The sequence below is a fragment of the Choloepus didactylus genome, chromosome 2 (genome assembly GCF_015220235.1).
Source record: "Choloepus didactylus isolate mChoDid1 chromosome 2, mChoDid1.pri, whole genome shotgun sequence".
Lineage (NCBI taxonomy): Eukaryota > Metazoa > Chordata > Mammalia > Pilosa > Megalonychidae > Choloepus > Choloepus didactylus.
The window spans coordinates 116399912-116415085 of NC_051308.1; the positions used below are offsets into that span (position 1 = coordinate 116399912).

Below are 15174 nucleotides of genomic sequence, written 5' to 3' on the forward strand. Positions count from 1 at the left end.
AATCACCAGCCATGATTCCTTGCGGTAATTTTTATGAGACTGCTTCCTCAACTATACAATGAGAATAATATTTTTACTCCAAAAGGGTATTGTGAGAATAAATATAACATAAAATACATGTAGTACAATGCCTGACATGTAGTAAGATTCAATAAATCATTGCTATTGTTATATATTCCTTCAATAAACATCTACTGAGCATCTAAATGCTGGGCATTATACTAGGTAATGGGAATAGAGAGGCTAAAAAGACAAAACGCAGTTTCTGGGGAACTGAAAGTCAATGGAAGGAAAAAAACAAGCAATAAAGCACAATATAGCTTGATTATGAAATAAACTAATCTAGAAATAAACTTCTTTGTATCAAGATACAAAAAAAAAAAAAAAAAGAAAAAAAAGAGAGAGAGAATACATACAAGGGCACTTGGTAAAGGAATCAGGGAAGGTATCTCAGAGAACATCCAAACTGAAATCTGAGGGGAGAAGGAGAAAGCAGTATGTGCTGTGATCCTGAAGTGTGTTTGAGGGGACAAATGGGGAGAGAGAAAACCAGGATTCAGTAATAAAGGGCCTTAAATGCCCAGCTAAATGGCAAATCTCCTTTCGATTTTATTTTGAAAGCAATGGGGACCAAGTACCAGTTTAAGCATGAAAGTGACAAGAGAAGCACTGCACTTTAGAACAATCATTCTGGCCAAAGTATAAAGGGATTGGAGTCAAGCTCAACAGTAAAGCAGGGAGATGGATCAAATGGTGACTGTATCTACAGAAAAGTTACAGTGGTAGCTGGGACCAGGGTTTTGGCATGCAGTCATAAAGTGCCAGAAAGGACTGTGTGATTAAATGGATGCTGTGGATGGTTGAGTGAGGAAGAGGAACTAAAGATCAGCTTTCTGGGTGACACAACTAAGATTAATTGCTAACATTTATTGAATTCTTACTCTGTGTGAAACACTATGCAAAGTACTTGACATACATTATCTCATTTAAGCCTCATCACAAACCTACAGATACCACTATCTCCATTTTACAGGGAAAACAAGGGTTTTTATTAAATAACTTGAGAAAATCACTACTGAATTTAGATTTTTTTTAGTAAAAGATTATGTATGTAACCTAGTGGCACATAGTGGAAGCTCCAACCTTTTCCTTTCCCTTCAATTACCTCCATTATTTCTTTGTTAGTGAACAGTGCGTTATCATTCCTAGGTATTTTTCAGTTAACATATAGGCAAACTCTTTATTTCTTAGTTCCTCAACTGAGTTCCAGTTTTAAAGATGCACCTGTTTCCAGAGCATTAAACAACATTATAATATGACTCAAATTATAATTGGAGCAGGCCTGCCAGGGGCAATCCAGTGGACAGCAGAGAAATTTCACCAGGGCCCAGGATCAGGGTGAGAGGTACTGCATCTATCACCCAGTAATTGGGTAAATACCGAACCACCCGTCCCCTGAACCCAATGTAGGGATAAAGGATTAAGGAAACCCCTACTAAACCACCATGCAGGTTATCTTCTAGCTTCACAGAGCAGGGAGTGGAAGAAAGTGTTTCTCCCTGCCATCACAAAACAAGCAGATTGGGACTCCAGACAGCTATTTCCTTTTACACAAAAGGCCTCTCAACTGGCTACCTGCATGGACAATGGTCAGGACTGGAGATTAGGACAAGCAGGGAATACTATCACAGACAAGCAAATTATAGCTCTTGGTCAATCATTAGTATTTTTAAGGGAAGCAACTTTAGGCCCAGAGGAATACTGCCAAGTACGTCTGGTTCTGTTATCATATACATGCTCTACAACATTGGCAGAGGCCAAGCCTTTATTTTTCAGCAAAAGCAATTGGCAGGAAGTGACACCAGGCCATAACTCAAAATTATTGAAAAGTGATATACTAAACAAACACAGCAATTGAAAAGTGATTTAGAAGTATCAGTGTGCAAACTTGAAAGTACAGGCTGTACAAAAGTAACAAAGTAGAATACAGCCTGTACATAGAATTTCTCCATCCACAATCCATTATTTTTAAGCTATAGCTAAGCAGTGCCCAAAAATATGCTTTATTCACCTGGGCCTTATTGCTAATGATGGGGGAAAGACGATTGTGCCTTGAGAGGCAAGGGCCACTGTGGTGCCAACATACCTAATTAAGCAGGTCTTGCTTAATTAATCAATAATTATGATGACTGTGAAAGGGAGAAAAGATATTTAAGACAGAATTAAGTCAAGAGAAAATCTTAAACCACTCTCCTTTACCACAAGAGGGCAATGTTTGAACACTAGCAAACTAGAGAGGAAGGACGCTTGGCAGTCTGCTCTGTTTATTTCCTTTTTATACACCATGCTGAGAGGGCTGCAGCCTGGGTGAGGAGGGGTGGGCTGGCCGCCTGCACCTCCCTGCGGGGGTTGGTGCCACTTCCCTTATACTAGCAGCATGGCTGTCAGGGGACCAATGCCAGAGGAAACAAACAGCTAGAGAGGAAGCAGAACAGGTGTTCTTCCCACAGTGGTCAGAAACCCCCAGCTGGCAAAGTCACATATCCAGCAGTGCCTGCTGGGAGAGGGTCTGCTGGGAGGGGGGAACACCCCCACCTGGCAATTGTTGTCAAACTTCAGCATGCATCAGAATCATCTGGAGGGCTTGTTTAGATTGCTCAGCCCATTTCAGATTCAGAAGGTCTAGAGCTGGGTTCCAGAATTTGTATTCCAAACAAATTTCCCAGTAAAGCTGACGCTGTTGAACTAAGGGCCACATTTTGAGAACCACTACTATATAATATGTGCCCCTCTTTCTCTCAAAACTCCCCCTTTCTCTTTCCTACAGCCTATTTACTGCTTTATGTCTTCTCTACCATCCCTTCCCTAGCCTCCAAAACAATAGGAAAACTAAAGACAATTGAAAACAGAGAACAAAGCAGGAGTGCATATTAGCTTAGATTTGTCTTAAGGATTCCTTTGGGCAAGGATTCCAGCACTCTAGTCAGGCTGAAGGGTGTTTCAGAAGCCAAATTTATTTCAAGTACATACATGCTTCCTCTGTTTACCTAACAGTTGGAGGGTAGTTCAGTAAACAATAGCACATGCTTCTCCAATAATATCATCTTGCTTTGGGGTTCATAATAAATGGGTAGGAAATGAGAGATATATTACACAATATTTTAGTAATTTTTTTTTTACCTCTTCTAGACTACTTTTTGACTCAGTTTTTCTTTCACTTAATAATAGAGAGGGTCCATTGCTGACTAGTGGGATTGCCTCTACATACACAGGCCTTCTTGCATATTTGAGATTTAATTTATTGCAGAGGAAGATAAGAGAAAATGGGATTGGAAAAAAGAAAAGGTGGAAACATAAACTGGAAGATTTTCATACTGGGCCTCTTATCCACAGGCCTCAGCAACCCTGCCACGGATCCGCCCGATTCTTTCGCATCAAGAAGTTGATCTTGCGAGCCATTTCCATGTTGTAGATCCGCCGGCAGGTTTCATAGCTTTCCCGCTGTCGCCGGCGGCATGGCTTCTCATAGTACCGTCGTCGCTTAACATCCTCAATGAGCCCATCCATGGTAAGGATTCTGTATAAAGGCAGGCAATGAAAGAAGCATGGGCTCATTATTCTTCCCTAGTTTCATAGGTATCAGAAGTCTGACCAAATAATTGGTATTTGTAAAAATTATGACAGGGAATGGTGCTAGATAGCATTAACCACCTACTTATAGAGCCCCCAAATAGGAATATGTGAGGAAATAAAAAAGAAATTACACAGTCCTTGTTTTAAGGCAGTTTACACTCAAGTGTCATGTTGTCAACCTTTCTTCTACCATTAACACACCTGAGAGATATGACATAGTCCCATAAGAAAAGTGGCTCCCTATGGCAGTGATTCTCAACCAAGGGGTCATTTCAGAAACTTCAAAGGGAGTGAGAGGTAATTATCTGTAGTTGGGAAGAATCACTAGGGGTAATTCCTATTTAACCCTTAGCAGGGACTGCAGTTCTATCCTTATTGTGTTTAATCATTTGACACAGTTGAAGACTGCAGGTCTGAGAAATCTCTGGGACTACCTAAATACAGGGAAAAAGGTGGCCCTTTTAACATCAGTGATACAAATGGGGGCATTAAAATCCAGCCTCAACCATCAGCTTTCTATGTACCACATGCTCCAACCACATTATTTGCTGGCTACTCCCTGAACACACTTTAATACTAAATCTTTACTCATGCTGTTTCCTCAGCCCAGAATGCCACACCCCATCCTCCCATCCCAGCTGCCAACATTCTGATTGAAGTTGTTCTCATCTTTTTGATACCAAGCCCAGAAGCCACCTCTCCACAAAGCTTTCCATCCTCTTATTCAGAGAAAATCATTTTTTTTTCTGAATACCTATTAAGCAGTTATTTCATTCTGTCATACTGTTATTTACATCAATGTCTCCCTCATTAGACTGAAAACTTCCTGAAAAGAGAAACTATGTTTTATTAATCTTAATTTTATAAGGGTCTATAAAATTGAGCTCACTCTGTTTCTTTTCTGCCTACCCAACTCCTTGCAATGCAGCCTCTCTTGTTGGATGTATAACACCCCATCACAAATTCACCTTTTTGTTCTCACTGAGCCAAGAAGAATGCTGGGTCTTATTTCATAACTTACCTAATCCCTAGGCTCTTGAGAGCTCTGACTCCATGGGTTTATCTCTCTCTTTTAACCCCTCATCAGTTGGTCCTGAGGAGGCCTTCCATTCCTGGCATTGTTTATGTGGCCTGATTTCTGCTTACCCTATCATTTATGCAAAAAGTCACAAATACAACTGGAGATGAGGAGGCTGAGACATGACTATTATAAATTGAAGAAGGGTAACAGAAGAGGAAGGAAATAAAAATAAACCACTAGCTACTTCTGCTCAGTGGGAAACTTTCTTTATTGCTACTATGTTATACCACATAGCCTAAGACAACAATAGGTTGAACACAAAACTGGAAAAGAATTGGGCTCTGGGTAAATTACGAATGTGAATACACATGGGAACCACTGTTCTATAGTATCCTCCCCCAGGATCCTGCTGTTTAATGTCAAGAATGATTTGTAGGCTACTAGAGAATCATATTTGTATAGATCAGTTTATTTAGGTTTTAATGGCAGAGAGATGGGAAGGCAAGGCTATTGCTGCAAGCTCCCAGAAGCAGGAGAAGCAGATTAATGCAAGTTCTGTTGGAAACACAGTCATATCCAGAAGTCATGGTGGATCCACTAGTCTTACAATAGAAAAGTAAGGCAACAAAGATCGAAAGACTCAATATACAGGCCTACACAGGGTCTCCTTCTTCAATTTACCAAATGTTGGTATCCCTCCAGGTTCTGCCTATAAACCTCCTTTCTGGTTCTACATGATTCCCTTAATCTTTTGCAGTGGGCCTCAACCCTGATGCACAATGGAATCATCTCCTAGAGGGCTTTTCAAAGGTATTGATGTCTAGCCCCCACCCCTCAGAGATTCTGATTTAATTGGTCTGGGTGGAGCCTGCACTAGGAATTTTTTAAAAGCTCCCCAGGTAATTCTAATATATAGCCATATATATTAGTTAAGCCATATATATAGTTAAGAATAACTGACCAGATGCTACTGACAACTACATCTTTATTTCCAGTCCCAATCTTACCTAAGAATTTACACTAATATTCCTACTTCAAACCCTACACAAAACCAAATTTGCTGTCTCCTCCCAAAATCTATTATTCCTTTTATACAACCTCTCTGTTAACAGCATCATTAGTTACTCAAGCTAAAACTCTCAGCATGTTCCTGGACCAGGCCCTCTCTTGTATTTGCCCAAAATAGTTCTTAGATAGCTTCTTTCTCTCCCTTCCTATGGCCATGGTTCTAATTATGGTCCTCATCATCTTGTACTTGGACTACTGAAATAATCATTTAACTGGTAATTTATCAGTAAGTATTTATGAACTCTCAACTCTGAACCAGATACTGTATTAAATGCTGGGGATACAAAATAAACTTAAGACATGTTTCTTTGTCCTTGCAGTCTAGTGTTACAATACAGTATGGCAGGTACAAAGATGAGGGAAGCATTGCTACAGGAGTACACAGGAGAGATATTTAACCTGGACTTGAGGAAGAGGAAGATATTCTGAAGGCTTCATATAGGACAACTTATTTGAAATGTAAAGGATTATAAAGGACAAGTAAGTTGTTCTATTTCCGTTTTCTTTCCCTACACCAATTATTATCCTATAACATAAATCAGATCATGTTACTTTGGTGCTAAAAAATCTCTCCCCACATTAACATATATAATAGAAAATATACATATATACACACGTATATATAGAATAGTTCAAAAGGGTTTTTCACCAAAGGTGATCATCTGACATAGTAAATGTCTGTGTTATCAAGCAAGAAGGTAAGACAGGAAGAAAAATAATAAAAGAATACAAGGTGGAGGAGGAAAGATTGGTGGCCTCCAACATGATGATGAGGTTGGTAAATGGTTTCCCTGGATGATTCTATTTCCAAGACATGGACCAAATAAATTTAAGATGCCAAGTGAGGATTCCCTCCCTCTCCCTGTACCTTCTAGTCATCTTAAAAAAGCACAGATTACCCTTGAATGCTCTCGAGTCCCTGCAGTAGAGGCATCTACTCACCACCATGTTTAACAGAAAAGGATTCAGGTGGGAAATAGCTCTTTTTTTTTTTTTTTTTTTTTTAAACTCAACAAAGTAAATAGGGAGATGCTCCCACTTCCAAAGGTAGTTCAAGGACTAGCCGACCAAGAGCTTTAGAGCAACAAGAGCAGCCTGGAGTTCGGGTGCCTGGGAACCTAACACTGAAGGAGAAAGCTGCCAGTTTTAGTGAAATTCAATGGATTATGTAAAAAGATACCAGCTGCCTGAGGGGAAGGCGGCCCTGGTAGGAGATGGCAATGTAGCCAGCCTGAGTTAAGACCAATGTGTATACAGGATTCAATGGGGCCAGAAGCTCACCCACCAGAAGTAAAAGGAGTCAACTGGGCATGTTTCCAGTGTGCCTGCCTTTTCTTGCTTGGGGGCCAGCCAATCAGGCAGGGCTTCCTAGCAACCCCCACTATCAACTTCCTCATCCCAGGGTACCAAGGCCCCTGGTTATATAATAGGCATTCTGTGGCAGTCTCACAGGGCAGACACATGGGCTAGTTTCTTTGTAAGACTCCCTCTGTGCTCCGAATGTGCTAAAGCTTTAACCCCTCATTTGTTCTCCTACCTACTGATCTAACTAGACCACAGAACATGCAACTCATTTTTAAACTAACCAAGTATCAGAAAGCTGAGAGATACATGGAGAAGTCTAGAATGTGAGAGAAATATAAAGAAAAAGTAGCCAGAGAGAGGACATTAGGGAAAAAGCAGAGAAAAAGAAGTGAAGTGCAACAATCAGGAAATACTGTGTTTAATGGGCAGGGAGACAGGAAGAGTGTAACATTCCAGAATCAGCCTGATCTCCTTTACAGGCTTAAAAGTCCTTGCCTAAAAATGTATTCTAAGAGCAAAATCTTTGCTCACTTTTATTCCTGAGGCTAAAAATACAATTTTCGGGATATATATTTAACACTCCAAGGTAAAAAAAGGGGGGAGAAAGGCAGCTTCCTAAAGAGTGAACCTAAACTGACAAAAAAGTATCCTCCCAAAGATTATAAAAATTAGTCACAATTCTTTCCCCAAACTAACACTTTCCAACTACATATACTTCTTGCACTGGGTTCCTAGACAATTCCAGCCGCAAAGTACCAATTTTCGAAATTCATAAGGAAGCCTAAAAAAGATCCTCACACTCAGGCTCCCAACCCCAAACACCAGTCCCCCACACTTGGATTTCCTCACTTATTTTTCTTTCTAATCATCCACCTTCTCTCTGATAAAATTCTTTTCTTTTTAAGCAAATTAAATTGTTTTTTTGCTAAAACCAATTCCTAACTTGGTGTTTTAATCCCTAAAGTAAAGAAAAAGTAACACCGTGTTTTTTAACTAGGGTCCTTGACAAAGTGCCAAAGGATACAAATCTCTGGATGAATATGATGTATCTCCCCGGAGTAGAGACAATAGCCCTAAACAGATTTAATGGCAATGAATACAAAATTCACCTAAAATTTTGATTAAAAAAAAAAGACTTCAAAGAAATTCCATATTTACTTACAGCGGAAAAATGTCTATAGTTCCTTCACTTCCTCTGCTATTAATGATACTTCAGTGGAAAAGTTTGACAACCACTAAAGTAAGGGATCCATAGAGATAAAGGAACATTTACGTTCATTAAGTAGACATTTATTGAGAGCTTTCTATGTGCCTGACACTGGTAAATTTAAGGAATAAACAAACAAACAAACAAAAAAAGCACAGGCCTCTGCCCTTAAAGAACCTATAGTCTGTTACAATAATTTTCAATCCTGGCTGAATACTAAAATCTCATGAGCTGTTTTTTAAAATGCTGCCAGCCAGGCACCATTCCCCAGAGATTCTGGTTTAGTCTCAGGTTGGGCACTGGCATCAAGAGATTTTTTTTTAAGGCTCCCCAGGTGATTCTAATAGGCAGCCAGAGATGAAAACCATATGGTTTCACGCTGACCAGTCTCCCTCCATTTCTGAGTTAAATTTAACACTTCCATCCAGGAAAAAAGTATGTGTAAACTGCCAGTCACTTATAAAAAGGATAACCTTAAAAGAAATATGGGTAGGGAGAGAAACAAATGTAAAGGGATTTGGAAGTAGATTTCTAAGAATAAAAATGTCTTGAGATAGTACCAGACCTAATGGCAGAAGGCATCCAAACATACCTCTACCTTCTGCTATTTCTTATTCTTCCCTCACCCGCCACCCACACCCATGTAAGATCAGGGAGGATTTTAGTTAAAATAAAAACAATAAAGAAAAAACAGGAAAAGCAGAAACCTAATGTTGACTAAACCAAAAAAGGTATTAGATGAATAAGGATTTGGGAAGAAGCAGCTATAAAGAGGTATGACTCTTAAGTCAACTAGAACAATACCAGATAAAGAAACAGAGAGTCTCTTCTCAGAAGGTGGAGTTGGCTTTACGCTTTCTGCATACCTAGTATTAATGGAGAGATAATCAATTCCTTCAGGCAGGAGATTAAAAATATTTTATTTTTCAGGTTCTTTGCTTTAAATTTTTGTAAATGAAAATGGGGGGTGGGGTAGCAGGGCATACTGAGGGAATAAATACTGCTATTTAGAATGAGATGTGCAATAAGCCAAACAGGAGGGCCCTTGGTTGGAGAGTTTCACTGCCTATAACAAAAGTCATTCCAACACCAGTAGAAAGGTAAACTGGCTGGCTCCTCATAACAAAATAAAGTTTAATAATTATTTTCTCATTTCTTCATCTCTAGGATAACCTGAGCATAACCTGATGTCCAAGGTTGATGAGTAAAAAAGAAAAAGAAAAAAAAAGCTAAAGCAACCTCTCAATCTCTTTAAAAAATAAAAAATCAAATGCCCACAAAGCAAAACCAAAAGGGTAAAAACTTCCTTACAATGACTTCCAAATTATAATGACAGCTAACACATAATGCCTACTACGTGCTGAACACCATTCTAACATTCTAAGCACTTCATATCTATTAGCTAATTTAATTCTAACATCAACCCTATGAGGTGGGTATTTTTATTTGCCCCACTTTAAAGATGAGAAAACTGAAGCAGAGAGACATTAAGTAGCTTACCAGAGATCATGAGGCTAATAAATGGGCAGTGTTGAGATCTGAACCAGGCCGTCTGCATCAGTCTGTGCTCTTAATCATTTAAGCTATAGTGTCTCATTTACATGAGAAAATTATTTTCAGGCTGTGGCTCTGGTCAAAAGTATTGAAGCTGTAGCTATTTCCTTAATAGGGTTATAAGAAATAGTTTGACAAATAATTCTATGCCACAAGGTGTTTTTTTGGTCCTTTGTTAAAGTAGCTCATTTCCTAAATGCAAAGTCTTGCTTGTTTTTGTTTTGTTTGCACATTAGGAAGGATAGGGAGTGAGGAGAGCTAAAGCTGAGCCATTTGGAAATTTATTTTACCATCAAGTAACAGCTGCCCTTTTACATTCTTCAATAAAATGAACATTTCAAGCAGATGGGCCAGAGAGCCCATCTAAATGCACAGAAATAAACCATACAGAAAAAGACTGAGAGATCAGAGAAAGGGTGAAATTAAATGCAAGATACTCCTTTTCCCAAACTAAGCACTTGATCTCACTAGCTAACTCACTACAGTCTATACGTCATCTGTTAAACATTCATTTTGTGCTTCTGATAGAGAGACAGAGAAAGAATTAGACATCTCATCCCCTTGATACACATGCCACTAGAAGGTCTGAAACAGGCAAGTTGGGGAGTGAGTGGGCATCTTACCACCTTGCACTTAACAGAGTATCTTTACTCTCAGTGTGACATTGCAGAGGGAAAAGGTCCTCCCCAAGGATATGACTGGCATGTACAGACACAGAGTGAGGTGATGCAGCCGACCCAAGACTAGTTCCTTTTAACAGACATACAAACCATCTTGAGCCTGCAAGTGCTTCACATTTACAGCTTATGAAAGCATCTGTGGTCTTCTGCAGTCCAGCCCTTCACACCTAGAACTCTCTACTTTGCTAAAAACTAGGTTTCCTCTCAGTCCCCAAAGATCCTCACTAATATTTAAACCCAATCAAGTAAGTTTCTTAACCGGAAAATGACCACCACAGGTCTCACTACTTACTGAGAGTGACTTAAAGAATAATAATCCAGAGTAAAGTGAGCAAAGAACACCACACTAAAAAGCAGATCTGTGTTTTCTACTCCTACACACCATTGAATAACTGTATGAACCCAAGAAAAATCCTTTAGTCTTACTTGTGAAATAAAGCTACTACCTTGCCAGCCTTAAGACAGAGGGCCAGCTCATAAAATGTTTTATGATCTCTTTCCTACAATTCTTTGATACTTCAACTCAACAATCATTTGTTGCACCAAATCCTCCTTCACACTGAGAAGAGAAAATGATGAATGAGCCACACCAGAAAGTAAAACAATTTACAACTGGTGATAAGGGAAGCCAGTCATTCTTTAGTAGAGCCATTCTGTATCTCCTTAGTCAAGTATTCAAAATCTTTCAACCCAGCTCCTTCACTCTGGCCAGTTCATGTCCACCTACATATTTTTGCTTTTTATAACCCTCCTTGAAACCTGTAATGCCTTCCTATTTCTTGCTTGCTTCTCCAAAATCCCAACCTGAATTCATCTTTTCCATTAGCCTTGTCCCACACCAAACCCTCCTTTAGTTTCCTGTTTTTGTTTTTGTTTTTTACGTACTGATTCCTGCTTCCTTGCTTATATTCTCTAGCAACTTCAAACCCTGATTTTCCCTTTGAGGTGACTCTTTAAGTGTTGGATAGAATTCAGGTTCACCGTCAAAGGGATGAATACTGAATAAGCTTCATACACAGGTTTGGAGAAGAATTTCATTTTTCAGATAATGAACTGAGGAAAGACTGGGAAGTTTCAAGAAACTGTGAACACCAAGCGGTAGCAATGCTTTGAGAAAATCAGCGGAAAGGAAAACCACCCAACTTCCTAGCGAGTTGGTCTAGGCATGACTGTGGTCCCTTAATAGTTACCTGTTTAGAGTTCTGTATGCACCTTCCACGTTCCCTTCCTGTACCATCACAGTCCTGGCAATGAATTTCAGATGTTTTGCCATGACCTTGAATTTAAAAGTCTTCACTCTACAGGAAAGGAGAGGAAAGTATAGAAACTAGGTAAGAATGAGAAACACAACGACAGAGGACACTCCACCGCGCGGCTTATTCAAGGTCTGGAAAAGCAACGTGCTCGCGGACGTGCAAGGTAGATCACGTGAAGTCCTCACATTCCAGAAAATACACGCGAATAGTTATCAAGAATCCCTAGTACTCTTTGCCAGTAAGAATCCTACCATGGGGAAAAAAAGATTGTGAAGGACGTCACCACGGAATCGCGTCGCCAGGCACCAGCAGACCGGAGCAGCAGGGACGCGCCGCTGGACATTCCCCAATTCCCGCTTACACATCCAAGAGGGTCTGGGGTGGGAGTTGGAGAAGAGGCCTTTCTTGGTCTTTATGAAATGCAGCAACCGCACGCAAACTTGCTTTCCTTCCCCAATTCCCTGAGAAACGTATTCAACCCCAACCCTCACGCCCCGCGGACCTGTAGCAGTCTCTCGACCGGAAGCGGAAACTACGGAATCACCGACGCAGGGCAGAGAAGCCGAAGCGGAAAGGAGAGAAGAGTAAGTGGAAACTGTGGCAACTGTCTTTATTCTGGATTGGTGCACCTCTCGTTCCCGCCCCCGAGACTGCCTGGACTCGACACCTGACAAAACGAACTACTCCATAGCTTAAATTCCCCGGAGTCAGTTTTTTCGCCTTTGCATGGAGTCGTCGTCCTTCCGCTTCTGAGTAGGTCAGCCCCATTGTATACCCCTTAATCCTACTAAAATCCTTAATAGGCTTTAAAGTCATTCTTTTCCTAGATGGAAAATGAGTGAAATCTGCAAAGCTTCGTTAGCACACTGTTTTCTCTTCGGAAAGGAATTTTTGAGATATGCTCTTCGGACGAAAAACAGCTTCACACTCCTCACCTACCTAAAAACTAAGGAAAAGAAACGAAATGAGTATGTCCTGAGTTTCCTATAACAGCAATGTTAAATACAGATATGGACACACCTGTAGGATTCGGAATCAAAGAATCTGTTATATTAGCTTCTGTCTCGTTTATCTCCTAGTGAAACATAATAGATTGCCTCCTTTTTTATTTCTTCCTCATTTTGGACAAATCCTTCCTTTTATTTGTATGCTACTCTACGTGTCCATTTAGGGTTATTCATCTAAGTTGAGATCTAATGGCTACTAGAAAACAGTAAGGAAAAGGCTTAAAAATAAAGCAGGCTAAACACCCCAGAAGGTGGGGAAAGAGATTGAGAGGAAGGTGTAGCAACAAATAAGATTTAACAAAGGTCTATAAATACTGAAACTTCATATATATATTTAGATGCTGGGGTGTTGGAATAGCTAGAAGGAGGTAAATGACATGGTGGAACTGTAACCTATAACATTTTTTGAAATTTACTCTGTAGCTACTCGTTGAATTGTGCTATGAAAGTCTTTGCCTTTCTGTACATACCTTATATCACATAATAAAGAAGGAACTGAAACTGTGGAACTGTAACCCATAACAATTTTTAAAATTACCTATATAACTGCTTGTTGAGCTGTACATCAAAAGTTGACACCTTTCTGTATGTATGTTATATTTTACAATAATGGAAGTACATGAAGTTGTGGAACTGTGACCCATGACATTCTTTGAAATTTGCTGTCTAGCCACTTGTTCAATTGTACTTTGAAAGTTATCACTGTTATGTATGTAAAGTTCACAATAAAAAATACATTTAAAAATATATATAAAGTAAGCTAGAGAATTAGAGCAGTTCTTTCAATACAAAAGGAGTGATAGGTTTTAAAAATGGGTTTTTGAAGAAAAAGAAACAAAAAATTGTGTTCTTATATGAAAAATAGAAAATGTACTGTTTCTTTTCTAAGTCCATATGTATGTGTGTGTTCTACTTTTTTTTTTTAACTCTTTGAAATTGTTTTAAGATAGAAAAACTTTTGGTGTTAAAAAAACCTAGGGATTAAAGTTTATAAATTCATTTTTCTAACAAAAAACAAACAAAAAAGAAAGCAGGTCCCTAAACTGGCACTTGTCTAATGAAATTCCTTGAATACCTTTCTTAAAACACACACAGACATGCATCCTCATCAGTTTTGCTAATAGGAACACACACCCAAAAACTGAAGCCCTCTTCAGAATAAGTCAGATCCGAGATACCAAATAGAGCTAGACTACATAGACTTCTATTGAATGCCTACCCTGTGCCACGTATTGTTGATACCATTCCATTGCTTCCTGGACTAACAGAAGATAATAGACAGATAAATAGTCAAACAAGGTACACATATGATAAATTACACAGGCAACAGCATAATATGGTGGAAAGGCACTGGGTTAGAAGTCAGGAGATCTGGAATCTATCCCAATTTTGAAACTGATCAGATTGCTTAGGTCATTTAAAACGGGGGTCAGCAAACCACTGCTTGTGGGCCCAATCCAGCGCTGCCCCTCTTTTTGTAAATAAAGCTTTATTGGAACACAGCCACATGCATTTGTTTATGTATTATGTATGGCTTCTTTTCCCTATAAGAGCAGATGTATGGCTCGTAAAGCCTAAAACGTTTATATTTGCTATCTGGTCCTTTACCAAAAACTTTTGTGGACCCCTGAGTTAAACTCTATTTCCTCTAAAAATCTGTAAAATTGAGCTAATAACTACCCTGGACACTCCCACAAAATTTGTCATGGGAATCAAATGGGATAAAATATGAAAATTCCTATTGTTCAAAAGAAAGGAAGTGAAAAATAACATTTTTTAAGAGTGTACCATATACCAAACCCTGTACTAGGTGTTTTATGTACATGATCTTATTTGATAAGAGTAAAGAACTGAGCTTATATATAATTTTAACAGAGAAAATGATTTAAAGATGTGACTTGACTTAGTTCTTGAAAGATGGGTGGGGTTTAGTAAGAGAATAAAAGCAAGGAAGGCCAGACAAGGTGAACAACATGAACAAAAGCTCAGAGGCAAAAGGCTTGCAGTGTTCAGGAGCAAATAAAAATAATTCTAGTTTGGCTAAAAGCAAAGGGTGATGCAGGGGAGCATAAAGAGACAGAGACAGAGACAGACCCTGACTAAAGGTTTTGGATTTTCTTCTCAAAGTACTTGGAAGCCACTGAAGGATGTGAATAGGGAATGACATACAGAGCACTATCCTAGGAAAATTAATCCTGTTATCAGCAAGAATGGATTGGAGGTAAGAGAAACTATTGCTATGGTAAAAGTCTAGAGCAGAGGGGTGGCAATGAGAATGGAAAGGAAGAAATGGATTTAAGAGACATGGCAAATAAAGAACAAAAAGGATTTGATGACTGAATGGCACCAAATTTTAAGCCCAGTTATTTAGGAAAATAATGGTACTACAGACAACACTAACAGAAAGAGAGGACTGTAAAAGGGGGGACCAGGACATGTTTGA

At 39.3% G+C, this 15174-nt stretch overlaps 1 protein-coding gene across 2 annotated transcripts; it reads right to left on the reverse strand.

Moving 5' to 3' along the window:
• Positions 1–577: 577 nt before the first annotated feature.
• On the reverse strand, positions 578–12272 carry MRPS21 (mitochondrial ribosomal protein S21). 2 transcript variants are annotated; one of them, XM_037826098.1, is made up of 3 exons: positions 12227–12272; positions 11659–11766; positions 578–3577 (listed from the first exon to the last, which is right to left on the reverse strand). In XM_037826098.1, the coding sequence occupies exons 2-3, from the start codon at positions 11739–11741 to the stop codon at positions 3397–3399; spliced, it is 264 nt and encodes an 87-aa protein (XP_037682026.1). In that variant the 5' UTR covers positions 11742–11766; positions 12227–12272; the 3' UTR covers positions 578–3396. The 2 variants fall into 2 exon arrangements, with proteins under 2 accessions (XP_037682026.1, XP_037682025.1); XM_037826097.1 differs by lacking the exon at positions 12227–12272 and adding an exon at positions 11976–12220.
• Between the last annotated feature and the right edge of the window lie 2902 nt (positions 12273–15174).